The 27,234-nt window shown below is 38.7% G+C and overlaps 1 protein-coding gene across 4 annotated transcripts in view; it reads right to left on the bottom strand.

The window, feature by feature from the left end:
• Positions 1-3,676: 3,676 nt before the first annotated feature.
• Positions 3,677-27,234, bottom strand: part of RORA (RAR related orphan receptor A) — a 702,106-nt gene continuing 678,548 nt past the window's right edge. For all 4 annotated transcript variants that reach the window (XM_034660892.1, XM_034660894.1, XM_019803475.2 and 1 more), the window contains 7 exons: positions 25,372-25,767; positions 19,744-19,865; positions 18,120-18,252; positions 17,343-17,450; positions 15,756-15,866; positions 14,718-14,830; positions 3,677-13,088 (listed from right to left, as the gene is read on the bottom strand). In XM_034660892.1, the coding sequence (XP_034516783.1) occupies positions 12,924-13,088; positions 14,718-14,830; positions 15,756-15,866; positions 17,343-17,450; positions 18,120-18,252; positions 19,744-19,865; positions 25,372-25,767 (1,148 nt within the window). In that variant the 3' untranslated portion in view covers positions 3,677-12,923. The remainder of the gene's footprint in view (positions 13,089-14,717; positions 14,831-15,755; positions 15,867-17,342; positions 17,451-18,119; positions 18,253-19,743; positions 19,866-25,371; positions 25,768-27,234) is intronic.

Here is a 27,234-nt window from a genome sequence, read left to right as displayed (position 1 = left end):
ATGCAATACAGATTCTTTCTCTTGGCAGAATATTTTTTAACATCATCCATGTTGCAGTAGGTGTTAGTAGTTTTGTTGCTGAATTGTAGTTCATTTATGGATATGCCCCATTTTGTTTATCCATGCAACCGTTGACAGACATTAGATGGTTTCCACTTTTGGGCTATTATGAGTAATGTTGTTATGAGCGTTTGATTACCAATCTCTGTGTGAAATTTGTATTTTCGTTTCTCTTGGGCAGAAACCAAGGAGTGGAGTTGTTGGACTGTATGTAAATTTATGTTTAACTCTTTAAGACCCTACCAAACTGTTTTTTCAAAGTGATTATACCATTTTATTTGGTCGATTTTTGGGCAGAAGAAAGATTTCATTTTCCATTCTTGCTAAACTGAAAAACAAACAAACACGGAAGTTGAATGAGAAATCAATTTCATTTTAAAAGAATTTATAACAGTAGGTACTTATTTTGAGTTTACAAAATGTTTCATTGAGCCAAATTTCAAAAAGAACTCTTAAAACAGCAACCACCTGGCGAAGTAAAGTTGTTACAGTTGCTTCCAGATGGGTCTTTCTTCTTGTGGACCAGGTCAAGACAGAGAAATACACATGATCATCTATTTTTTTATTAGTACCGAGTCATTTTCCTCCCCTTCAGCTAATGAGCTTCCTCCGCCTGATTTGGGATAAACTCAGCCTTGGAGAGTTTACTGTGTGGCAACTACTTCACTCAGGGAATTGCTTCATGAACGTCCGATCATCCATAAAGTCCTCTCAAAGTGAGAATCCAGAAACAGTTCTCTAGGAAAGAGGTTTCGATCTAGGAGTAGATTCAGAGCCATTGGGGGAAATACTGTTGCCAACAGTAGTTTGTTCAAACCTGGCTTTTCAGCAATAAATGTATTTTCACGTGGGGAGGGAATTATCATCACTCCTGAAAACCAGCATAATGCTCTGGTCCAGGCTATCCTGTTTCAGAGGAGAATAACTAACATGCTCAAAAAATTTTCCACTCAGAAGGTATTTTGTGAAGTAAATTTCATAGTGTTCTGTGTTACATGGTCCCTGAACTAAAACAAAGAAACCAAGACAAACCGGAACTAACTGTTCATCTGAATGCTGGTCTTTTATAGGGAGCCTCTAACTCTCCCACAGAGAGAGGCTGATGACCGAAGAGATCATTTCAAGTAAGATAAGCAAGCAATTATTTAGATTTGCCTTTAGAACACAGTATGTATTTTACCGGAGGGGTGAAGAAAGAATGATGGAAAAGGTGGAGTGAGATTTGTTAGGAGGTTACTATCACAATTTTGGGTGAGGCTAATCTTAAATTTAGTTTTTGTTCTCTAAGCACAGAACAATTAATAGTTGAAGCAACTTCTCCCCCACAAAAAGAGGAGGTCATCCTGGAATTAAAAATGTTGTTTGAGAAGCCCATCAAGTGGATAAACAATAAGTGGATTGCTGAGACATGACCGTATTGTACTGGAGGCAATAGTCCCCTTCCTGAGAAGAAAAAAATCCAGAGGCAAAGTCAATGTATTAAGGCTCGTTCATCTCTTTCCAACATCAGAAGTAAATGACATTAGAAAATTAAAAAGGGCCTTTTCTCCAGCTCACAACTAGTGGTGCAGTGACATTACAGAGTGCCTGTTAATTTAGGAGTAGGCTTCTGCCAATATTGAGAGTCTAGGCTTGCCTGAAGAAAAGCTGAAGATCCATTAATCTGACTCTTTTGGGACCCAGGAGTGTTCTCTTAACAAAAATTCCCTGCTTCCTCCCGTGTGCCTGAAATCTCTTAGGAAAGAATGTTTTTATTCTTCTTGTCTCTGGTGACTTATATGATAAAAGGTCTCTTTTAGACCATGGCTTTGAACAGTAGGGGGCCCCATCTCCAGTCTCTTGTTCAGAAGGTGACATGAACATGTGCAGCATCTCAGCACATCAGCAGTTACCCTCCTCAGCACACGGTCTTTTCACAGACCTGTCACGAGAAGCCAAGGCCTGCTCTGCACTGGTCCATTTGATCCAAGGGCACTTTAAAAGTGGATGTCTAATTTTGGGGGGCTACACTGATCTTGCCTCATGAGACAAAGCTTAGTAGTAACAGTACCAACCAAGACATACTGTGGTCAGGTCTTACTGTGATTATTGCTTTTGCTTTTCCCCAAGAGGTTATTAACCTGACATTTGTTTTCCTTTCTATTTCTCCCATGGGATCATTATATACAGAATGGTGAGAAATCCCTCTTATGCTCCAGTTACAGTATCCTTCTTGAAGCTGGGCAAGTTAGTCCAGCATGGAGAGGAGAGTGTAAACCATTGTTTTTATCAGAAGAAGCTTGGGCATGGGTTTGGCCAAAGGCCTGGAGGTGACAGATTTTATAACTTGAACTCCATTATGTCCATTAATTCCCAATTTCCTGAGATACTGGAAGGTGGTAAATATTTATAATTATATAGAACTTGACAATCTACAAATATTTCACATGCATAATCTCATTCTTCCTCTTCTCTGAGGCAGTTGGAAGTAAAAGCAGAATTAGGGGCTGTCACATGAAGCAACTTTTGGGATCAGTTCACATATTTATTTTACCGAGTACAAGGGACACTTAGTTGCTATAGTATGAACGTGGAGGAAAATCCCAACTCAGTTGCCTTTATTCTGACTTCAAGATATTTTATAATTTGGATGTCCTTGACATTACTTTCAAAATAATTTATGATGAGGTGTTTTGCATCATTCAGATAGTGTGATACTTAGCTTATTGTGAATCTATTAGTTTACTCCTATATAATCCACTCAAGAGGTGGTTGGGCTGGGTGGGGTAGGGCAAAGACAGCTCAGGTAAAGTCAGATTTGTTAAAGTCTTTGGCATCACTTCTGACTTCCCATTTTAATGATTTCCAAAGCAAATTTTACAAAGTATGGTATGCATTCTGGATTTCTCCCCTCCCATATATCAGGGCAGATACCACTAATCAGTCATGGCATCCTCCTTTGAGACAGCAAGCAGCCTGAGAATCCTCAGTTCTGCATTTCTGGTGGCTATGACCAATCAATAGATATTATCTCACAAGTTAAAATTTCTTTCTTTGACTTCTCTGATCCAAAGGATAGCTTGACCCTTCTATACATTTTTCCCTCAGCAAACAGAAATGAATTATATTTTAAAAAGTACTGTACTACTGGGGCGCCTGGGTGGCACAGCGGTTAAGCGTCTGCCTTCGGCTCAGGGCGTGATCCCGGTGTTATGGGATCGAGCCCCACATCAGGCTCCTCCGCTGTGAGCCTGCTTCTTCCACTCCCACTCCCCCTGCTTGTGTTCCCTCTCTCGCTGGCTGTCTCTATCTCTGTCGAATAAATAAATTAAAAAATCTTTTAAAAAAAAAAGTACTGTACTACAGATCAGTACTTCCTAAACTTTAGTATGCAAACCAGTCACTTGGGGATCTTATAAAAATGCAGATTCTGATTTAGAAGGTCTGGGAAGGTGTCCAGAATTCTGCATTTCTAATAAGGTCAAGGTTGTAGGTGATGTCAGTGCTACTGATTTGTGGACCACACTTTGAGTAGCAAGGTTCTACTAGCCCATTTTCTGGAGACAAAATGTGAGCTAGAAAACTATGTACAAGCAACCCAATAACCGAGAAAAAAAGAATAAAAACAAGACAAGTGTTCCATTAGAAGCTGAAGTTTTATTATAGGATAACGTACATAAAGCACATCTAAAATTGATGTGTTCAATGCACTTTTAATAAAGGTAATGTAATATTAAAGGTACAGTTTCTAAGTACAATATAACAACATTCATATTAGAATGAAAATCGGAGTATTTAAAAGACAACATTAAATCTCTCTTTTTTTTTTACAGCTTGTATTTACAAAATGAATCAAAATATTTTTTTTTAAATTGAGGACTCAATAAAATAATAAACAGCTGGAAATAAGCAGACTACTGTAAGAGTGAATTAAAAAGAAAACCCAATGTAAGTGAAAAGTTAGATGATGTGCTAATAAAGATCATTAGCAAAGTTTTAGTACAATACTATTTTAGGGTTCCCATAAATGGCTTGCATTTTTAGTGTGGCAGAAAAGGAGTTTTTACATACTGTACACAAAACAGACAGCATATATTTATAGGTACAGTATTACTGTTTCCAAACTTGCATGTATATTTACAGAAGGCTGAGTTCGTTACTCACAGAGTTTTGTGAAATTTGTGTGCTTAATCTTCAAGACCTACACACAATTAGAATCAGCATTTCATGTGGTCTTTTTAAATGTGGCTTTAATAGTTGGTTGTAGAAGAAAGTGTTAACCATAAGGCTTGACATACTTTATAAATTTACCGCACACAAACAAACAAAAAAATCCTGGGAAAAAAATTTTAATTTGGGCACACTTGTCATTTAACAATTATCAGATGCTGACATGTGCTGACCATTGTGTAGACATGAAGAGATACAATCTCTACTCTCAGGAAGTGTAGGAGACTAAATGGTGCTTAAAAAACAAAAACAAAAGCAACAGGTTTCATCTCCAAGTGAAGCAATAAGGAATGACATGATTTGTAGTAAAAGAGATTTCTCCCTAAACTGTAGCCAATTCACTTTAAAAGGTTAACTATTAGCATTCGCTCTCATTAACCACATGATTGCATTTATAATTAAGGTAACAGCAACTCTTCCATAAAAATGGAAAATGTCTAGAATTGTGGGTAAATATGCAGTGCATGGAAGCCAATAACCATGGCTTGAGAATTTATCACCTTCAATTACAAAAAGTGCAGTAAACAGAAACATTTGCTCTATATTTATAAATTGCTCAAAAATCTTTGCTAAAGATCTTACAAATTCAGTAATATTACAGAACAATTCTAATCAATATTTAATAAGGTTAACTACATCCTTAGTTAGATATTTGATATACTTTGATTTTTAACAATGCCAATAGGTCTTGGGAGGATAGGTGAAAGAGTTTAAGTTCACTGTTAAAAGACTTTTAAAATGAAGGTCTTTCAGTTCATGGAACTGGTTGAGGTCATATTGAAACAGAATGTCCTTTGTCAAATTTGACTTATGGCCCATGTTCTGCCATGACAGTGGATGTCTCCATGCTTCTCATGGCTCAGGTAGGAGGGGAAAGGTTTATTCTGCCATCAAGCCACCAAGGATATTTTGTATAAATGCCTATTATCTATAATAGGAGCTAAGTACACAACTCTGTCAGGTGCCAATAATATAATTCCTTAGTAAGAAAAAAAAATATTACTCCATTAAACTAGAGTGTTTCTTTAGGGTCTTGAAGGCCTGGCAAATTATTTCTCAGCTCAGGAGATACGGTATAAAGCCAAGTAGCAAAGATAAAGTAAATGCTAAGAAGTTTTCATATATCCATATTTATAAACAAATTCACCCTATAGATGTCAAATATCCATACTAAGGAAGTAATTTTATCCTAATTAAATACACTCTAGAATAATTTATATAATGATATTATGTATTTAAAGAGAAAAGCATGTCCCAAATCCAGCACTCTGATACAGCTGCCAGTTGGGAACAGGTAGATATATATATATATGTATATATATACAAATATATAGTTATACTCAGTGAAATTAACAAGACCCAAAGGTGGTATTGTCTAGGAATAAAAGGGATTTTTTTTGTTCACAAAAGTAACTTATCTAGCACCACACATCAGAAAAACACAAAAATAGCACACTCTAGTTCTAAACAGCTATGTCTAAAATAGATTATATAGTAAAACCAGTATTATACAGCATATTGTGGATTTGATAAACAGATAAATATTTGCACTGAGTAGGCTGTTTATAATATAACATTTTCTTATCTATACAGAATGAAAGCCAAAAAGTTAACTGTATAGAGATGTGCAGAACAACATTAAATATTATGACTTAAAAGCAGGGTCAAAGGTAAATTTGAAAGAAGAGTAAGAGAGAAAATGTTTACAGGCCATTACAAGTTCTTAAGTTAATAGTAAATAAGGAATCAATTGCTCAAGTTGAAGAAAGCAGTAAACAAGAGATTGCATTTACATGCAGATGTCTAAAATTTGTATTTGTTTAAGTCTATGCACAAAAGTCATTTGTTTTATTGCTTGACATTCAGTTATGGCTAGATTATTTAACCTATTTTTTTTTTTTTGTACTTTGGAAACAAGAATATTGTTAAAGGTGCCATAAAAATGGACAACATTGAAAACGGTTTGCAAATGAACCACCTAACACTGCAGTTCTTTATACATATTAAAAGCCTTGTCTGGGGTTTGTCTTATGTTAAATATATTTAAACTGGGAAAATATGTTGTCGCTTGAAGCCTCCCATTGGCCCAAACATCCAATACAAAAACACATCTCCACAAAAGGAGCAGGCAGACGATACAGGTACATTTAAAGAAGCAGCCAGCTAATGTCCTAATGTTTAAAAATTTACCACTGTTTTGTATAAGATTTCAAACCACTGTGGATAAGAGAATTTTGGATTTAGGAAGATGTGTACAGTACATACGGATTTTTTTTGTGTGTGAAATCATATTCACTGTATTGCTCAAGAATTATCTGCATTTACATATGCAATCTGTTCAATAATAACCAAGTTCCTAGAAATAGTTTCATCCACATTAAAGTAATAACGAGCGAGAAAGGAAACACACGGGACGCTAGAGAGAATTTAGTTGCTCTTAGAGAACAACATAATGGTGTGTGCAGTGTGTCAAACCTAATAGCAAGCTGTCTTTCATTAGTTCTTAGAAGGAAAAAAGTGAAAGAAAATGTGGCAGACACACTAAATGTAAACAGCAAACACGGATTCTATAGGCAACTATTTAAAATATTCATATTCACTTTCTTAACACAAGACTCCATGTTATATTGCATTGCTGAAAAAAACATTGTGTTTATTTGGATTGAATACTCTGTCATTCATTTATAAATAAGTAAATGACGGAATGAATGTATTTATTGCTCTAAGATCTGAGGGTCTGGTTAAACATGGAGATCCCTCCATGTATGATTTTTCCTTGGTATAAAGCCAGGCTTCTGGATTACTTTAAAAATTATTCTGAGAACCTGACAAAACTGATCTTACTTACACAAACAAGCAACTGACCCAGAAGAGAAACCGATTGCTTTGTAAAGACATTGTCGTCAGCCTTCTCATGTCTTAAGAATAAACAATAATAGGAAGGCCTCTTTAATCAAATCTGGTGGAACCTCTTTAATGATAGTAGTGTTTAGGGATAGAATGAAGACTCGTATCATAGACTATTAGCAACAGATCAAGATTTACTGTTGCATTTATATTTTTGTTAATCTGATCCACAGTATAAAGTTGTTTTTATAGGATTCTGTCGTACATATCTCTATAAGTAAGATGTGGCAATCACGTTACAGTATGTGAAAATGTCAATAACCTGTGTGTGTGTGTGTGTGTGTGTGTGTATATATGCATATGTATGTGTGTGTATATGTGTGTGTGTGTATAGGTGGAGAGAGAAAGAGAGAGAGATTTCTGCCATATTCCTTAGTCTTTATTATCAAAAGTAACAAGGTCAAAGTTTCTTTTTCATCTAAATGACATGGAAAGTTTTCCCAAATTATACTCTGCTATGGTAGTAAGAAAATATGCAAAAGCTTCTTCTGAATGTGTATTCCAGGTATGGAAGAATCAAAGCCAACAATTATACTGAGGTTCACTGACCTTATGAAAATACATGGAAACATGAGAACGAAGCTATATTGCAAAAACGTCAAACGTAAGCCTAAAAGCTGGGTCGTGGTGCTGTTACATAGGTGGGATTTGTCTGTCTTTAAACGTTAGCTCTTGTACTAATTTATCAGATGAAAACTGTATGCATAGAAGTAAAAGAGGGATTTTACATAGTGGGATTTTTTTGGTTTGCTTCTAGAGGAGAACACAATGAAAATAAGTTATTTGCTGGTATTTGACAAAACGTGTTCAAACTTTCACCTCCTTCACTGCACTGATAGGCAGGGCTCTCGTCTCATTACTGGTTTAAACAATTTTTTGCATACCATGTAGAATTGGAAGGTTTCTAATACATAATGCTATGAATATATTTATCATGAATATTTTAATTCTTAGAGGAAGGTAAATGGAGTACGTAGGCCTGCACTTGAAGTGATGTTCTGTTGGTATACTGCCTATTTATCTTGTGAACATACTGGCATAACTTTATACTGCTTTGGAAGTTATTCAATGTTTTTAAACACACGAGACTGAAGAACACATATGTTTTGAACTCAAAATGAGACGATAGTGAAGTGTTTACACACACACACACACACACACAGTTCTACACAGTTCACTTGTGCCTTGAGGGATAGTATTATTATCACTATTATTAATAATAAAAAACACAATTTGTCCCAGTAGTACTGGCCACCCTGTTTGAAGAGTTTTAGAAGATCCCTGAGCACATTGTTTCTGACTCTTAACCCCAACTCCAAAGTGATAGGGCTTCTATTGTTGATATCAAGATGGATTGTCATTCACAGTAAGTCAATCATAAGGTGCTTATTTACCCTTTCTTTTTTTCACCAATCAGCACAAAGAACTGTCAGAAAATAACTTTTTATTATTATTATCTTAAAATAATAGCACTGGAAGGACACATGATTTAAACAATCAATGTTTGAAAACAGTGGCTTTAGGATTATTATCTGGCTGCCCCTCAACAATAACAAGTGATTCAATCGACATTCCTTAGCCAAAAACAAAAGGCAAAAAAAACCCAAAAAAACCCCCCAAAACCAAAAAACCAAAACTGTACAAATATGTATTTTTTCCCTGAGGGATCAAGGTACACCCGCAAGTGCTCTATGTACATATTGCACTAGAGAGGAATGAAGAACATGTGCAAAAAAGCAACAATGAGAGAAGCTTACATCCTACTTAAACCTTTTCATTAAAGATTCTACTAGGTTGTTTTGCATTTTGGAATGTCGGAACACAAACAGCTATTCCTTAGTCTAAAACTAAAAACACATATTTCTACTATGGCACATTCAATGAAATAAAAAGTTTTCCAAAGACAGATAGACAAATTCCATCAAGAAAATAATACAAAGTTTGTTTGTTTGTATTTTTTTTTTTAGAAAATTACATTACTTTCTTTCTTTGTTTCACATTACAAAATCATTTTTTTTCTTTACACAAATCACATTTTATTGCAGGAATATTTCAAGTGCCATCAAATATTTATAGAAGGGTTAAAAAAATAGAAGTCTCTCTAAAGTGGTCCAGACAAGGCTTTGTATAGAATAAATCTTTTTTTTCCCCATCTTCTAGTTTTGATTTAAGTATTTTGAATACATTTTCATTTCCATTGACACTTAGTAGCCTAGAAGCGGTCCGACACACGCACATCATACACACAAAACCACACACACACACACGCACACACACTCCCTCCTCACCTGGCCCTCAGCCCACCCCCATACGCTCACAGAGATCTGGGTATCCACACTATAAAGAACAACCAAACTTAGAAGCAGTGTCTTAAGTTATATTTCCTTTAAGTTAGGAAGGGTGATTAGGATGCTGAAGACTTTTAAAAAAATCCATAGCTTTAACGCAAATTAGGATGCTGAACACTTAAAAAAAAAAATCCATAGCTTTAACACAATTTGCAAACTGTCCAAAAAAAGCACTTTCATCTGCACTTTTGTTTTTCATTGTGACCAAGGCCAGGTTCTTCAGAATATAATGCAACCATCTGACACCATTGTAACCAAAGGTATTCAGGCTTTGTACAAAAAGCCTTAGGTACCCTCTCTGAAAAAACTGTATAAAAGGCTTTATAGCAGCCGGGATGACAATGATGTGATTCCAATCTTCAAAAGACTGTTGGATATTTACGTTTAGGAAACTTTAATTATAAGAACTCTTAACAACCATTGTTCTGTATCACCAAGTAGTTTGTGTCATCACACAGGTGTTTCTATAAGAAGAAAATAAAAACGCCAAGTTTTTCATATCCTTTTCTATACTTCATTTTTTTAAACTGAATTTATTGTTTAACTTCAGATCCCAACTTTGATCCAAATAATAGTTGTTCCCTCTGTTCACCGAGCACGTCTCCCCTGCTCTGTCCCTACACTGTCAATGTATTTTGCTCTTAAAGTCCTCACCTTGCTTTTCTTTCAGAAAGACCTGGTAGCAGCATCATGTCAATGTACGTTGGTTTATTCTAAAAGCAATGTCACCACGGCGTGACGACTACGGAGATTAAGCATCGTTTTTTGCATTCGGTACATGCAAAATCCTTTCTGGGAAAAGGAATTTTTTTGAAGCTCAACATTATGCTCTCTCTCTCACCCTTAGAGAAGTTCAGTTGGCTCTTATCACTTCACAAATGGACACTGGAATTAGGTTTAGTTGCTCTTTAATGCGCTAGCACCTGAGGCTGGTCATATTCAGAAAGCTTTGGTTAAAAAGAAGTTAATACACTTTAATAAAACCATCCCCAAATTTAGTGACTCAGAATGACAAAAAACAAAAATCAAACCAAAAAAAACACCACACCATTTTCCCCCCACAAAGGAGAAACAATAGGAAAAAAAAATGGACAAATAAATAACTGAACTAAGCTTGTTACTCTTTTCAGAGTATAAATACTATTGATCTTTAAAGAAACTATGCTTATTTAAATTAAAAATTTGATTTAACCCTTCTTGCCCAAATATAAATACTATATGCTGATAGTTAACCTCTCTATATAAACACTTACATAAAGTTTAATATACTTGTAAGAAATTTAAGTAAATATTACTCTCGTCTTCTATTTATGGTTAAACCCTTACTATATTTTTGAAAAAAAATTAAGATGTTATTTAGGCTTCATACACACTTCTGTGTGAATAATTCCTTCCTCTTTTCCAAATCCCTCAGGAAACAAGTCAGAAAATCAGTTGGAGTTAAAGCCAAAGTAAAGGGCTCTGGGAAGCCCGTGCTGTGATCCATATGACATCAGGAGTCACAATTCCTAGGGAAGATTCAGGAGGACCCTGACATTTTCTCTGCTATAAAGGGCTGCCTGGAAACTCCCACCTTTATGCTATGGGAAGATGTTCCCTTTTCTGTTTTAACATGGTCTTTCATGTCAGACCAGAAGTTTGAATCCCACCCGGACTAAAATCAACTTCTAAAGGCCTACATTTCCAAAGGGCACTTATTTTTAAAATATGCACACTTGTATATCAGACTGTTCATTTTCCCTTCCCCTACTGGGAATTATTAAAATAAAGGAAAAAAAACCCGAACATGAAATTAAACAAAAACATTCAATATTTCTCACCTGAACACAAAAGCCAAACAATCTTCTAAATATTTAATAAAATAAATTACAGTCCACAGTTTTCTAGTGAAGATAAATACAAAAGTAAATGTTTGTGGCTAGCATCAACTTCACTTTGAATGCTTAAAATATTTAATATTTAAATAAGAGAAACTGGTTCAGTGTTGCATACCTCCCTTGCCCCTCTATCCATTGCCGGTGAAATATGGAGAGCAAAATTCTAGAATTATAGCATCTAGAGGCAGCTAGTCCAGAGCTAGTTCACTCTGAGATATACTCTTAGGGTTCTTAGATTATACCAAGAACATAATCATTCACAAAGTAAATGCTTCATGTCCTCACATGGGGAGTGTGTGTTTGCTCCAGACATAATCTTTGGGTCCTTCTTATAATAAAAGCTGAATTCCAATAAATATTTGGGTTACTGATTTGTTCTCAAAGCATAAGAATTCCAAGTTGAGACTGAGTCCATTTAACCACCAAATTGTGAGAAATGAGCCTCCCCTCCCTCCCCTGCCTCCATGAGGTGGCATTTAAAAACGCTTTTTAAAAATAACGTGCATGATGGTATAAGTCCATAGCACCAATCGATCATTCACCTTTGTATGAAGCATAAACACATCTATCCTTAAACTTACCAAAAAGCAAAGTATAATTTAGGGAGAGTTCCTTTTCTAATTCTGAATGAAGTGTAAAAAAAAAAAAAAAAAGTAATAATCCACATTATGATTTCTAGATATGACCAGCCAGTCTTTTCAAAGTAATTTGTAAACAGCAGCATAAATACCTCCTGACGTACCTTCCAAGCCTTCTCAGTTAAACTTGTGTTTCTGGTGCACATGCGACACGACAGTGAACACGCTAGCATTTCATTTAAAGAAAAAGGTGCAAAATGAAAGTGCCTTATCAATTCAACAGGAAAAGCTACACCAGTAACTACATTTTATATTAATTAAAACAATATATAAACAATATCTCTTTTAGCTATATATAGTCTTCATGCCCATTTACCCTGTAATATATTATAATGCTATTGTTGCTAGTGCTATGGACCCTTTTCATGCCATCCTGCTGACGGGCAATAATCGGTGAAAAAAATAAAAACTTCCTTCATGAAACAAAGAGCAAGTTGTGCAAAGTCATGCCGCCACCTCCGCTATGCACACCAGGCACCGATTATTGCTGGACTCTCTGTTGTTACCGACAGATTGGTGACTCTGCAGAAAGTCTGTGGGCAGTGAGCTACAAGAAAAGGAAATCCTCCGACTTTAGTACCCTCCTTCAGTTGTAAACAGAGGTCAACGATCAAGAAGTTGAGACAGAAAAAGGGTCCATATCTGTAGGCATAATGGAAATCATATGCATGAGAAAAACAAGTTCAACTTTTATTTGTTTTCATTGTTTCCCCTCCTTTGCCTGACCCCGATCACCAAAAGATGTGCAGTGATCACCAAAAGATGTGCAGTGTGTTGGCGCTCCAGGTCTGTGCAGGGCCATATAAAGTGTCTCGGTTAATTTTTTTGTTGTTGTTTTTCACGTTTTGTACTTCAGACATTCTAGAAGTGCTCAGGTGATACATTTACCCATCAATTTGCATTGCTGGCTCAAATTCTGAAGTGAACAACTCCTTGTATAATGGAGGAAAATGAAGTCGCACAATGTCTGGGTATATTGCTTTAAATGCCATTAGCTTTTCTGTATGTCGTCCACATAAGGCTCTTAATGTAGACACCTTGCATATTAACTGTAAGTGGAAGAAAGGACACGTTGTGAGGAGAGAACAGACGTGAGTATCAGACATCAGGGAATCTGCATGATCTTTACAACATTGTTTACAAAGGTGAAACACACTCGAAGCGGCTTACATGTTCTTCCAAGAAGGAAGACTGGTAAAAACAAATTTTAGGCATATCATAGAATACCAGGTATACATTAAATACAATTTTGAAGACAAATAAGATAATAACCTGAAAAGATGTTCATGAGCAAAAGTGGCAGAGCTGAGATGAGAACCGAAGCCTCTCACCTCCTTCTCCTATTCCAACATGCTTTCTGCTCTCCCATCCCCAACCCTGCCCTCCACCACTGTGGAGAACGAAGACGTCTGGTGACAGAGAAGAGGACAAGGAGGCAGGCATGGGCAGGTGTGGTCACTGCAGCTGGAGATGATGGAGCCCCCTACATATTTTATCCAGAACCAGTATAGCCAACTCCAACAACAAGTTTCTTCTTGGGAAGACCTTTGCCTGGACAAACCAATTCTGGGTCTGAGTAAAAGCTCAGAAGAAAGAATAGTCAGAAGGCCTAGACAGAAGTCTCAGCATTGGCCATTTACCAGTTGAAGACAATAACAGCTTGAAACAATGCTTTTTAAACTCCAAAGCACTGTACAAATGTTGTTTTATTTCAACCAGAATAATCCTCTCTAAGAAACATACTTGACAGATCTTGTTCACGTGTTACGTGCTCTCTGTAACGAAAGAAATGAATTGTACCCTTGCATGGGGCCAAGAGGATGGAGAAGAAGGTAAGGGTCTGGAGAGTTCTTCTGTTTTCCATTCCTGCCTCAGTCACTCAATGAACGGGTGCAAAATAAAAACAAAACAGCAATTAACCTCCAACTCCCCCTCTCTGACCTAACCTAGCTATCAGAAGAAAAGAAAAGAAAGCAGGACGAGAAACCCAAACCTCTCAAATCAATCTTCTTGAACAACAAAACACATACAATAGTCTAAGAAAGAATAGGGTTGATTTTTCGAAGACCAAATACATATCACCAGCACTAGCACTGAAGAATATTAGCATATTTTAAATTGACATCCTAATTATGTTTTTATTGCAAAAGGTAATAATTAGCAAAAATGAAGCCTTATGCTTTGAATACAGGGTAGTAATGGGAAATTGATGAAGAAAATACAAAAGTCACTTTCTGTTTGATTACTAATGAAGGTAATGGAAATAGAACTAATATTAGAATATGTGATTATCCTGCTTGTTTCAGTCCTTTACAACTTCCTCCTTCTAAATTCAAAGATTCTTTCTCTAATTTATATCAATGCAGAACATTAACTCTGTTTTACGCACAACTTGGAGGAATAGGAGGAGGATTTCCAGAATGTATTAATGCTTAAAAAAAATTCTACCATTGCCCTATTATTGCGGGACCCTTCGCAACCAATGGTAGTAAGTAAAACTTAATCTGAATTTTGGCTTAACCAAGTTTTCTGAAATGGAGATATTTCTTTCTTTTCAATAGCCTATTGCTTATGGATACTTCTGGGGGCTGGTAAGAGGACTTGTAATGGTGGCTGGCAGCAAGACCTGTGGCAAGGGCTGGTTCAGGCTATGCCAACTGGACACCTTTCCCTCTTACCTTTGTTAGGATTCCATCTTCTCGGTGATTCTTCTGCAGGACGTGTTGAAGAGCTAGCTGAATTTTCTGTTGCAGTTTTTCAATTTTTACCTTTTCCTGCAGCCACGAGCGATCTAAACATGAAAACCGATACTTCTTAGTATTTCTCCTATGTGGCATTGGGACACCCCAATTCCTCCAGACTCAGACACAGATTCTTACGCCACAATGAGGAATTGGAGAGTAGGCCAGTTTTACGCCTTCTTCAAAATTGGCTCCTAAAGAAGTGGAAAACTATCTATGATAGAGTGGGGAATCTTTCCATATTTACTGATACTTAAAGGAGGGGAGAGTCCTTTCCTTCCAAAAGCATAGCCATTTAAATCTAAGGCCATACACAAGGGCAGATGAAGCCACAAGGGATGCTCAAATCTCTTAATTACATTTCTGGTTGAAATACTCATAGCAATCCTGCTAGCCTTTCCGGCAAATATGAAAATTGCCTTATAATCCAAGGCAACTAAAATTGTCAAGAGCCTTCCAAGTGACTTAAGGGTTGTTAATTCAGTCTTTGTGTGTAAGAATGCCAAACAGAAGACAGTGAATTTGCAAAACAGATTATCCCCAGGAGGCAGAACTAGTTGAAAACATAGATTAAATTGAGATAAACTTGTGGATGACATCCAAATGAATCTTAAGAAAAAGTAGTATGTCTTAAAAACCATGTTATCTTGGAGATTTGTGTTAAGAAGGGCAACCTTACTCTGACAGAGCATTTCTCATGATATCCGGAGGTTAACTGTGGACTGGGTTTTACTCAATTCTCATTTCTTAAGATTTTATCAGAATGGCATGAGGTCTTCTTAAACAGGTACATGTATGTGTGTGGGGGGGAGGGGGTTTTGCTGTTTGATAAAACTTAAAATTAGATTTAATAAGGGTGGCAACCTCCCTTGGTAGGCACCTGAATATTCTATAGCCGTCACAACTTACATACCTTGTAAGAATTCTTTACCTGGACAACTTTTAAACCATTTCATTGCTCTTTGGTTATCTTACCTGCTGACATTAGCACAAATGCAGAAAATAATGCAATTTCATCTTCAGTCAGGTGCATAGAACATAAACTCTTTCCAAATTCAAATACAAAGCTAATAAAGTCTTCACAACCTGCCAAAGTTAAAGACAGTTTAAGATTTTGGTTATTATCCTTGGAGAAAAATATGGAATAAGGTGAAGAGGGATCTAGGAGCTGAAGATCCAAAGGGATAGTAATAACATTTCTACAGTTTAACAGTTTGAAATCTTAAAAGAAAAATCTGTTTAGCCATCATCACTATCACCACCATCCTAACCATTCAAATAATGAGAACGAAATTTGTTGCAAGGTTAGCATGTTATTAGGTACCATTCTAAGAGGTTCCTTTGGGCACCTTATTGCTTCACAACAACTTAGTATTTTTCTTCTTCTTCCCATTTTAGAGGTGAGTAAACAGATTTGGAGAGAAAAATTATTTAAGTTTATACAGGTAGAAAGGAACAGCCTGAAATTCAAAGCCAGGCTGCCTGACTTCAGGACCCACCATCTTAAACAACAGAGTCGAACAGCTACAATCCAACTGAGATGTTACATTCACTGATTTTTTTGTTTTCTACTCTATTTAATCTAAGCACCCTTAAAAGTAATAGCAAATGACACAGTATGGTAGTAAAATCGTTACAGCTATTATAGAACTGAAAACATAGAATGTGAAAGTCCCATAAAATAATAATCCATCCTCAAAAGATTGGTTAAGTTTGGGGGTGCCTGGGTGGCTCAGTTGGTGAAGTATCTGCCTTTAGCTCAGGTCATGATCCCAGGGTTGTGGGATCAAGCCCCATCAGGCTCCCACCTCAGCAGGGAGTCTTTTTCTCCCTCTCCCTCTGCTTCTCCCCACTTTGTGTGCGTGTGCTCTCTCTCTCAAATAAATAAATAAAATACTAAAAAAAAGATTGGTTAAGTTTGGTGTCTACTCTCTCAGATTTGCATATTATGTATATGTATTTAAATGGCAATAAGCTTTCCTAAAGTATACAGACATTCTGTCATTTAATGGTTTTTAAAATCACTTAACAACTTTATCTTGGATACTGTTTCATTCTTCTCAGTGATTATATCCCACTTTACTTAAATTATAGAAATCCAAAAGAATTTTTATAGTATATGTCAGTTTCACTTAGCTATACTTTATTTCTTTGATATCTACATTTTATTCTTATTAATGGGTGTTATTTGAGGAGTACAGAAGGGCAGACATTTAGCTCTTTGCTTGATTTTATGTATGAAATCACATCCTCTAGTTTATTTGAATTATTTATCCTATGAAAATCTGGTTCTTAAAATCTGCAAGGGAACTGAAAGGTTAGACAATATAAATTTCTTCGATTACAGACTAGATAAAACAAAACGCTAAACCTTTCAATGCTCTATAGACAAAAACCGTTTGAGCTGTGTGAATTATCGGTGACTATAAAGTAACATAAGCATAAAATCCTTTATTTTTGTTTCCAAATAACAGTTTCCGTTTTGTTCAGTAAGCTGTTTGGCAGGGCTCCCACATTTTCCTACGGCCCTGATTTAAAGACAGAGCACCCAGATTTCCTTACCCAAGGATTTGAAGACATCGGGGCTCGCATATTTCCCGTCAAAGTACACGGTGTTGTTCTGAGAGTCGAAGGCACGGCACATTCTGATAAACACCACCTCTAGAGAACCTAAGCGGAGACAGAAATGGTGCGGATTGCCTTATCGTGGTGAACATTTACCTATTGCGAAGGCACTAACGTAGGGACCCCTTTCTGATTCAGCGCAGTGGGGGCTGTCTGGCGTGTGGCCAGTGGCTCTCAGTCACGTCAGCTATTTAAAGGGGCACAGTTCCCTAGGGTAGTTAAAGAGTTATGCTGAACCTAACTAAGGCCTGTATTCCTGAAGAGATACGGGGTTACAAATTACTTCTCTGGCATTCTTCTGTCTCGCGATAGAGTCTCAGAGTCGCCAGGAAAATGTATTGATTCATATTTATTAAAACAAACCAAGAAACCAGGGGTGTCCCTGTGAATTCCACAAATAACGTTCCTAACAACTTATTGTGACCTGCCGAGGGTTTGGAGTGGTAGAAACAAAACACAGGTGATGGTAAGAGGGGGGAATGTGGGTGTCCTTCAAATTAATCGTTTCACTCCGAGGAGAAGCAAAATGAAGGGCATGTGTCCCGCAGATAGCTCAAAAACCTTTAAAAAGGACTCAGTTTCTGCGAGAAGAAACCCAAGCTATTATCATTGGGGAAAAACTGTTCCCAACACCTTCCTTACCAAGCACTTCTTTAATAGGCGTGTGAAAGCAGGTTAGGAAGAGATCTCAAAATTCACTTGCAAAGCACATACCTGCTTTGAGAAGCACAATTTGATCATTTTGACACAGTTCCATAAATCCGTCAATGCGTTTGGCAAACTCCACCACGTACTGTATAGCTTCCGTGATTTTGATGGCACACAACTGCCACATCACCTCCCGCTGCTGTGGAGAAGCAAAGCACGTAACACACATGGTCGCCCGCATCCCGGACACGAGTGTTCTAACTGTCCCTATTTTGTAGCACAGCCTTCTTTGGAAATGGATTAAAAAAAGCTAGAGGATTAAAAATTAATGTTTGGGTTATAATGATTGCTTCCAAGTCCCTTTTGGTCTCCTCCGATTCCTCTGTTACCATTTTGGTGGCAAAGGGGCAGGGGGATGTTATGAGCAGGTGAGAACATGAGTCAGAAGAGCGCCACATGGCACCGCTTTCCCCTTGGGCTTCGGAGAGCAGCAAAGTAGGATCTTCTTCTGAGCAATTATCTTACCTTGGGGAATTTAACACCACTTGACGGGGGGAAAGGAAGAGAAGGGGAGTCAATTACACTTACTGTGCACCTGCTTTGAGCCAGATGCTGTATGACATCCTTGTCTTGTTTCATTTTCCCATTTTCCATAAATGGACATAAATTCTCTTCGAGGTTTCACAGCTAGGAGGGGCTGGAGCTGGGATTCAAATCCCAGCATCTCTGACTCAGAATCCCATTTCACATGCCTTGCTGTTTCTTACTGCTTTCTGGTTTCCCTCTCTAACAACACTGGCTGGCTGCTGGTGTTATCTGCTATCTCAAAGGCAAACGAAGTGATGTGTTGCCTGTCCTGTTTAATTGCTTTTGTATACCCACTCTTTAATTTAGTTATAGGGGGACATGGATCTTACTTTAAGACTGCTTCCACCAATATGATGGGGTGAAGGAAATTAGGAGCCAGGAGTCATGGTCTAGTCCTGATATTTTCACTCTCCTGCCATATGCCAAGGATGCTAACCTCATATGTAAAATGAAGGGATTAACCTGAATGATCTCTGTCGCCCTTCCTAGGCCTACATCTTAATAATTATTGGGGGGAAAAAACAGCATTTCCCTTTACTAAGGCAGAATGGGTAATTGAAACTTCCCCTTCTCCAGCTTTGCCCTTCCATTCTTGTGGCTTGTTGAGCAGTGTGTAAAGAAAAAGGCAAGTAGCAGTACCCTTTGTCAGCCTCACATTGCTAGGTTCAGACTGGAGTTACGATAATAGCTTCTAAACCTTTTTCTGTACACATTCTCTAAACCTCTGGAAGCAGGAAGCTGAGATTATTTTACATCAACTTCCAGACCTTGAAATCGTCCACTGTGATATAAGGACAACTCTCAATTCATTCAGACCTTTGGACACTGCTTCCTCCAGCTCCCATAGCCAAATGGTAGGAGATAAGTGCATATAGTCACAGGCACAAGAGAATTTGTTTGTCATTGCTGGAGTTTCACACACTTGCCCCTCAGTAAGACGACAAAGCCCAAGTATATGATCATCTCTAGAAGAAAGATTTTAAGTGGAAATCTGATGAAACACATTCATTCTCTGTCTGTTTGTATTCTTCAACAGATCTCCTGCATAAACACCTTTCCCAGTGTGGCCCTAATCCTGGGTAAAAATCTTCAGAGTATATACCTTGTTTTGGTAGCTCTCTATCTCCTCCTGCAGAAAGGTCTGCCACGTTATCTGCTGGAGCTCTTCTCTCAAGTATTGGCAAGTTTCCAGATGTGATTTAGATATATTCTGTGCAAGGTGTTCTAAGGAGAAAACAAGAGATCATGAACATGAAAAGCCAAGCTCTTCTTTGGATAATCAGGGTTTTCCCTGCTTAATATTTGGTTTAAAAAGTAGCAAGTACAAAGCAACATGCTGAACCAATTTTAACTATCTTTACATTTTTAAATAAGCAATTTAGAACTATTCTGTATTTTGGAACATGAGGATGAAGGACAGGCAAAGCCAATACTTTGCAATAAGTCTTGGTGACTTCAAAGACCCTCCTGACCTTGCCCTCCTTCTGTGGATTTACAGCAATGTCTGGGATGAACAATTATTAGCCTGGGAAGGTGTGGGAAATGACCAACACAGCCTCTTGGCATTTTTATGAAGACACATCTGCTGTGTACATTGACCTGGGGGAGGATTACTCCTGAAAAATTAGGAAATGGTATGCTTTTGTGAAAGCAACTATTTCTTTCTTTTCTTTTTCCTGCAAATAGCACAACAAGCATTCCTGAGGGCCTACTATGTCACTGTATATAGGGTGGTGGTTAAGAGATGGGCTCTGGCACCAGACTGCCTGTGTTTGAAACTCAGCTCTTGTACCCACTAGCTGGATTATCTTGGGTAAGTTACTCAACCTCTCTGCGCTTTGGTTTCTTCATTTGCAAAATGAGGAAAACAGTACCTACTTCATAGGGCTTGTGAGAATTAAATGAGTTGAGCATTAGAACAGGGAGGGTTACCTAGTATGTGCGACATAAACACTTATTCTTATTATACTGGAGCACAGGTAGTTTGAGGTTATTAAAAGAAATGCCAAGGAAGTTTCTCTAGGAACTTATAATCTGGTGAACATGTATGGACACGCTGAAAGGACAGTTCAAGACATTCGACAATAAAGCATCAGGTTGAATTATATCAGAAGAGGAAAAAAAGAGAGAGAGAGAGAGAGAGAGAGAGAGAGAGAGAGAACAGGTCCTGTCATGGAAGGGAGAGGTGAGGGGAGTTAGAGGATGCTTCTTGGCAGGAAAGGAACAATTGAAGTGGACCCTGAAGGAAGGGGAGGATTTGGCAGGCAGAGGCCAGTGGTGTGAAGAGGTGAGGAGTTCCACGTTCGAGGGATGATAGATGAAGGAGCAAATAATGGCATTTACAGGGGACAGGTAGATGTGATAAAGTAATAGTATCAAAACAGAACCCTGAGTAGGTAAGAGTCCATATTTTGGAGAATCTCGAATATTAGGATTAAGGGTTTGGACCTGCTTAATGAAAGCAGTCAGTGGAATTCTCCAGGGCAGCTGACACACGGAAGGCTGTATCTGGGGTAACAGAACAAGCAGTTTTGTGATTGGTGGACTGGAGCAGAGGCTGGAGCAGGGGGCACCAATGAAAGGCTGCTGCAATCCACGTGGGCGGGACTAAGCGCTTTAGGTAGGTTGGCAATGAACGTTATGGAAGGCACGGACAATGGAACTGACAAGATTCCACGAATATGAAACCATACCCCAAAGGGATCTTCTTCTAGGGTCTTGATTATATAACAGGAAAGCCATTTAAAAGAATGGTGCTGAATGAAAACTTGGCAACACTAGTAAGAGGGTCTGTTTGGAAATTTGTCACTGCTTTCAGCAAACAGAATCAGACTTGTTTGTGTGAAAACAGAGTGGGTTCACCTCAATGAAGCTTGAAACTCGAGTCTCCTTAGAGACACTGAAACACAATAAATCTTAACAGCCCTAATTGGCAACACACAGACGTGAACACAACATAAATAAATACCAGGAAAATAAAACAAACAGAAGAAAAAAATCAAAGGAAAGAAAGAAACAGAGAGACACTGACCGAAAGAGGGAGAAGCCAGTAATTTATGTGTCTTAGAATCAATGATGCTTGCGAAGAGAAGAGAGGAGTAAAGACAAAAACAATGAGTCAGAAACAAGAAAACAAATGGGGAATAGTAAATCAACGCTTGCCGATATGAAAAGAGGATGAAGTGTTTGCAGGGAATGTGGGGGATCCTACGAGGTGACAAACGGGAAGAGGCTATAGTATTCCCTTCCAGATCATGCTGCTTTTCCAGTTAATACGGGCAGCGTCCTGCTTTACCTCATCCTAAAAATTGTTCCCACCCGCCCCTACCTATTCGAGCCCAGCGTTTGGAAATCAGACAAGGAATGCAGTAATGTACATGTGGAACCAGTAGAGGGCAGTGGCTGCATTCTCACCAACTGCCTTTGATTACAATTCATAGTTGATTTGGCAAGCGTAAGATTTCAGACACTTTACTATTATTAAATCTCCATTTCAGCAAAGGACAATATGGTCAGTCTGAGTAAAAGTTAAGTTAGTGTGGTCTCTTAGAGAAACACTCTGGAATAGTGAAATACCGTGGTACTAGGAGTTAGGAGACCTGGTTTCTGGTCTGAGCTCAGCAGATAAACTCACTTTGTGATGGGCAAATCAGTTCACCTTCTCAACCATGATTGTTTCTTCAACACAGCTAAGGTCTAGGTACTTTAGATAGAAAATCCTGAATTCTGAGTTAGTCACAGATTTTCACAGAGGGAAGGACCTTTAGACATCGCCTGGTCCAACCTCTCCTCAGTTTACAGATAATAACACCATTAATAACGACGATAATAATTAATAGCATTTACTATGTGCTAGCCCTATACAACTTATATATACACACATATATTCTGAATATGTATATTTTCTTCATCTTCATAACAATCCTAGGAGAAATGTGCTGGTATTATCTCCCTTTTACAGATGATGAAAGCAAGTGAGGTTAAGTGACTTTTAACAAGGTATCATAGCAGGCACGTGGCAAGTGATTCAAACATACATAGTTTGGGGCCAGTCTGTGCTTAATCTTTATATTCTATAAGTAGGGAAACTGCAGCTTGCAGAGGTTACATGACTTACACTGGGTTGTACAACCTAGAGCAAAGGTAGGACCACACAACATACAAGCAGACTTCTTGACTAGTGCTACGTCCAGTAATCAGTTGACTCTTCTGCACAAGGCTTTAGTTATCAATTATAGTGACATGTGTAGTTAGCTTCCCCCCCCCTTTTTTTTAAAGTGACCCTAGGTTGTTTATCTGGAATGTATAATTCAGGTACTAACTGTACCTCGAGGGCAACATTTCCTAGCTAGGAATGCAGATGTATTTCCACTAACAGTAATGGATTGTAGATACTATTATTGAAAGAGAGAATTGAGGTTAGGATATGTCAATTTACACTTTATTTTCCAACTGTATAATTGGTTTCATTGGTTTAAAATCTGATGACAAAATTTTGCCTAAAATGAAGTCAAGGGTGTTAGTTAAAAAGATAGTAAGACTGGAATCATTCTATTGTACACCTGAAACTAATAAAACTCTGTATGTTAACTATACTGGAATTGGGGGAAAAAAAAGATAGCAGGATTTGAGGCCCCAAAGGAAATATCCGGGAACCCCAGATACTTTGAAGAAGGAAGAGCAACGTCTTTGGCCACTTCTATGTTGCTCAGCTCCTCCAAATATTTTGTACTGGTAAATGGGAAAGAAAATTAGACCCCAATTATATTCTTTTCAGACAAATTCTTATTTAGTTTTTGGTTTGGGACTAATCCTAGTGATGAGTTAATTTTACTGATCCTGGAAAATGCCACAAGACATGTGAAAAGCCCCCAATTTAGGAGAGCATGGAGAACACATGAGGGCACAGGGCTCCCAGACTGCAGTGGGAGTGACAGCTGTGGAAGACCCTGGCCAGGGGGCCCAGGGGGCCCAGGGGGCACTGGCTTTGCCATTTCAGGCCCCACTCAGGTATTAGTGCATGTTTAGCCGAAGGGCCAAATTTAAGGGCAACGCTTTGGCTAAGCTCTATGGATTTATTTTAGGGTTGAACGTTTGACAAGCAAACAGGACAGAATCGCTAGTATTTATGAAAGGTGGAAGCAAACTGAAAGTGAGCCAGGTCACTTTTCATGATATCATGTCAACTTTCAATCAAATCCTTATTCATTTCTGAAAATTTTACTTTCATTACAGTTCTGCTTAAGTCGCGGCCAACCAAGATTTCACGACAAAAACGGAAGGTTTTTGTTCTAGTTCAAGAAAAAAATATCAAACCTACCTCTGCTCAGCTTGGCTTCTAGTTCAGAGGTTCCTCTGTTAATCAAAAGAGCTGCAATCCACCTTTAATGCTGTTCAGTGGTTAAAGACCACGCTTAAAATGTCCCTGCTCTTGAGGATTTAAATTTAGACCCATAAAGAGGTGCTTGTGTAAAAACCGTAAAGAACATTCAATTTGTTCTATTTGGAGAAAGATTTTACTGGAAATATAAATTTCACTTAGAAATGTTTTATGGGGTACAGAGGTGGAGAAACCATCTAAAGAACACAACCGTTATTTCTGTGAACTAAGGATGTCTATGCTCAAGTCAGAACCTGCTGCGATTCTTTTCCATCTGAAGTCTTCATTCTCTCCTCGGGTTAAGTTAGTCACCTCCACGGCAACTAATTGAAATGTCCCAAAGGACTATAGCCTTGTGTGAGGAGTCACGGGGAGGAGCACATCAAATTGGAAAACTGCGAAGTTTCTTATCCAAGTTTCTCTAATAATAGTGCTGTACCTAAAAATCGATCAAATGTTATAACAGGGGTTGTTAACACAACTTCCTTGAAATGGCAAGTCTTCCAGTGTCTGTGTTATCAACATTTCTAGGTCACATCTCCCAAAAAGCAACAATGTCACACAGGATTAAGGAGATGTCAAGTTTGTTTGCTTTTTTTTGCATGGTGAGTTTTCTATGAACGATATCAGTTTTGTCACCAATATCCATCACCAAACCATTTTGGCAAATAAAGAAGCCAATTTCCCCTTAACATTCATAGAATACATCAGGGTTGCAAAACCTAGATGCCTACAGGAGCTGGGCAGCGCTATAAAATGGGAAAACATGTCAAGGTGTTAGGTCCTCACTGTTACCCATTGGTTGTTGCCATTCACCCATGCGGGTCCAGTAAAACTAGGTCATTTCCCCCCCTCTCACAAGAAGCTGAAAATCTGAATTGTGGGGCAGGATTGTCTAGGTTTAAAACGTTAGCAACCAGTTAAAATTTTTTTAAAACTCTGCGCAGGTCAAGAAAATGTGTACGGCCCAGGCACAGTGTGTGGGCTGCCATTTTTATGACTTTAGGTGTAAAGCAACACCTGGACTATAACTAAAGGAAATAATGAACAAAGTTAATGGGACCATTCCCTGAGTTTACAGTTTCTGTGGCATTTAAAGACCGCTTCAAGTTCATGCTGCCCCATCTCTGATGCAGACAGGTCAATGGGTTTCCTGGATATGCAATGGGAAACAGCGGACAATCAAAAGCGCGGGGGCAGGGTGAAACTTTGAAGGGGTCCAAATGGTAGAGGTGAATGGCTCTCCTAGTATCATCTTAACAACAGAACTCATTAGAGCAAGTCAAACATATCCCATTTACTTGAAAGGGCATGAGTAACGCGTGGCAACGGACACATAGAGGCCATTACCTAATTCTGCCATGGACACAGTTGGGGAAGTCTCTCCGTTGGTGAAAGAACAGTAGGGAAAGAAGCCTGATGCTGGTGTGTAGTCACATATTGGTTCTGGTTTGATTCCATTGATATCAAGACCTGACTGGTCTGGGGAAGGCTGTATGTCCAGGTAGAAGCTGCTGACGGCGGAGTCTGCCTTGCTCCCCTCCGGGGTGTGCCCGTCGATGTAGTTGCTGAGGTCCTCGTGAAGCTCGGTGAGCCCGTTGGCCGAGATGTTGTAGGTGGGAGTCAGCGGCTCGGCCTCTCCAGGCTGCTGTTGGTGGTCTCGCTGCTGCTGCTGCATCCGGTGTTTTTGTACTTCTGCGTACAAGCTGTCTCTTTGCTTTTTTGACATCCGGCCAAATTTTACAGCTGGAAGAGAAAAGGCAGACCACACCATATACAATATGCTTTTCTTTATTATTCTCTCCAGCATGCGTTAGGGGTTCCTTTTAAGTCTCAGACAATCTCAATCAAAAACCACATGGCCACAAAAATAAGGACGTGATCCAGAGGTGAAAACGGTCCCATCCCAGAGGAGCTACGCTTCAGAAACAGACCTAGGACTGGTGGAAGGGCAATGACCACGTATGTTTTCCTGCTGTCACATAACCCGATGCTCGGTGGGAACCACTGATCTGTGACTTGATGGGCTTGTTCATTCTCCGCCCATGCTGCTTGCCTCGACCACATCTTTCTCTTTCCAGGGTTCAGGCCGATGTGCAGGAAGGCAGACTCACAGGGGTACATCGAGGCAAAGCAGCCAAACCTCGACTTTCATTCATTTCACTCGGTCATTCATTTGTTCCTTCCCAAACAGCCGAAGCTGGGACTTTGCTGCGAGACCTCAACAATGAGGCCCCTTTGCAATTCCCTGACTTTATAGCTCTGAGTCTATCTGACCTAAGAAGCCCCCCTCCTCCTCCTGGGTCATGGCGACCCCGTGGAACCCTTGGGCCCACCTTTAAATGACTTTCTGCTGTTCTCATCTACCCTCAAGTAAAAAGTGTATCAGAATTTTGGGAAGGGCAAACACTGTGTGAGATCCCTGTTGGGCACATTTGTGTTGGCAATGTTTCTCCTTGCGATGTGTCCCCACATTTAAAGTGCAGCAATGACTGTAGTATCTTTTCTGTTCACTCAGAATCCCAAATGATCTCTCCTAAAACGCCAGATAATTGATAAAAGAACCTTATGATTCCCTGGTTTGATCTCTCCCACTAACCCGTTTTCTCTCAGCCCGATTCTGTGGGTGCAGAGAAAGCCTCTGCTGGAGGGACTAAGACCTCCCAACTGATTATGGTTACATTTATACCTGACTGGGTGCATGAATTCATCCATTTGACCACCATCATAATTCTCTGAGTCTAGGGGCAGGAGGTAAGATAGATGGAAGTGAAGTTGGGAACCGGGGCCAACCACCTGGGTCAGCTGGCGGATTTGGCTCCTGCCAAGGAGGACATGCTGTCCCTTTACACACAGGAAACAAGTGAGTGGGATCCTGGTCAATTTCCAGTTTCCACAGCTCAGGTAACAAACTTGGGGCTGGTCAGGCAGCAATGAGGGTGCTCTGAGCTCTGGGTTTCAGGCCTGTCATTGTACAAGCCCCAGCATTCAGGTCAAGCCCATAACACGTGTTGCTACTACCTCTGTGTAAATTCTCCAAGAGGCATACTGAAGGTATACTTTTTTTTTTTTTTAAAGAATACTCCAGAATACCCAGAGGGATTAATAACCATAGGTGAAACTCATTCTGCTGAGACTCTGAATTGTGTTTTAACTTTTGGCTTAATATTAACAAGAGTAACTATACTATCCTGTAAGTGAAACGAAAGGATC

Source organism: Ailuropoda melanoleuca, chromosome 5 (genome assembly GCF_002007445.2).
Source record: "Ailuropoda melanoleuca isolate Jingjing chromosome 5, ASM200744v2, whole genome shotgun sequence".
In the NCBI taxonomy this organism is placed as follows: domain Eukaryota; kingdom Metazoa; phylum Chordata; class Mammalia; order Carnivora; family Ursidae; genus Ailuropoda; species Ailuropoda melanoleuca.
Note: the sequence above shows the minus strand (reverse complement) of the source record. Positions and strands in the feature narration are given on the sequence as shown.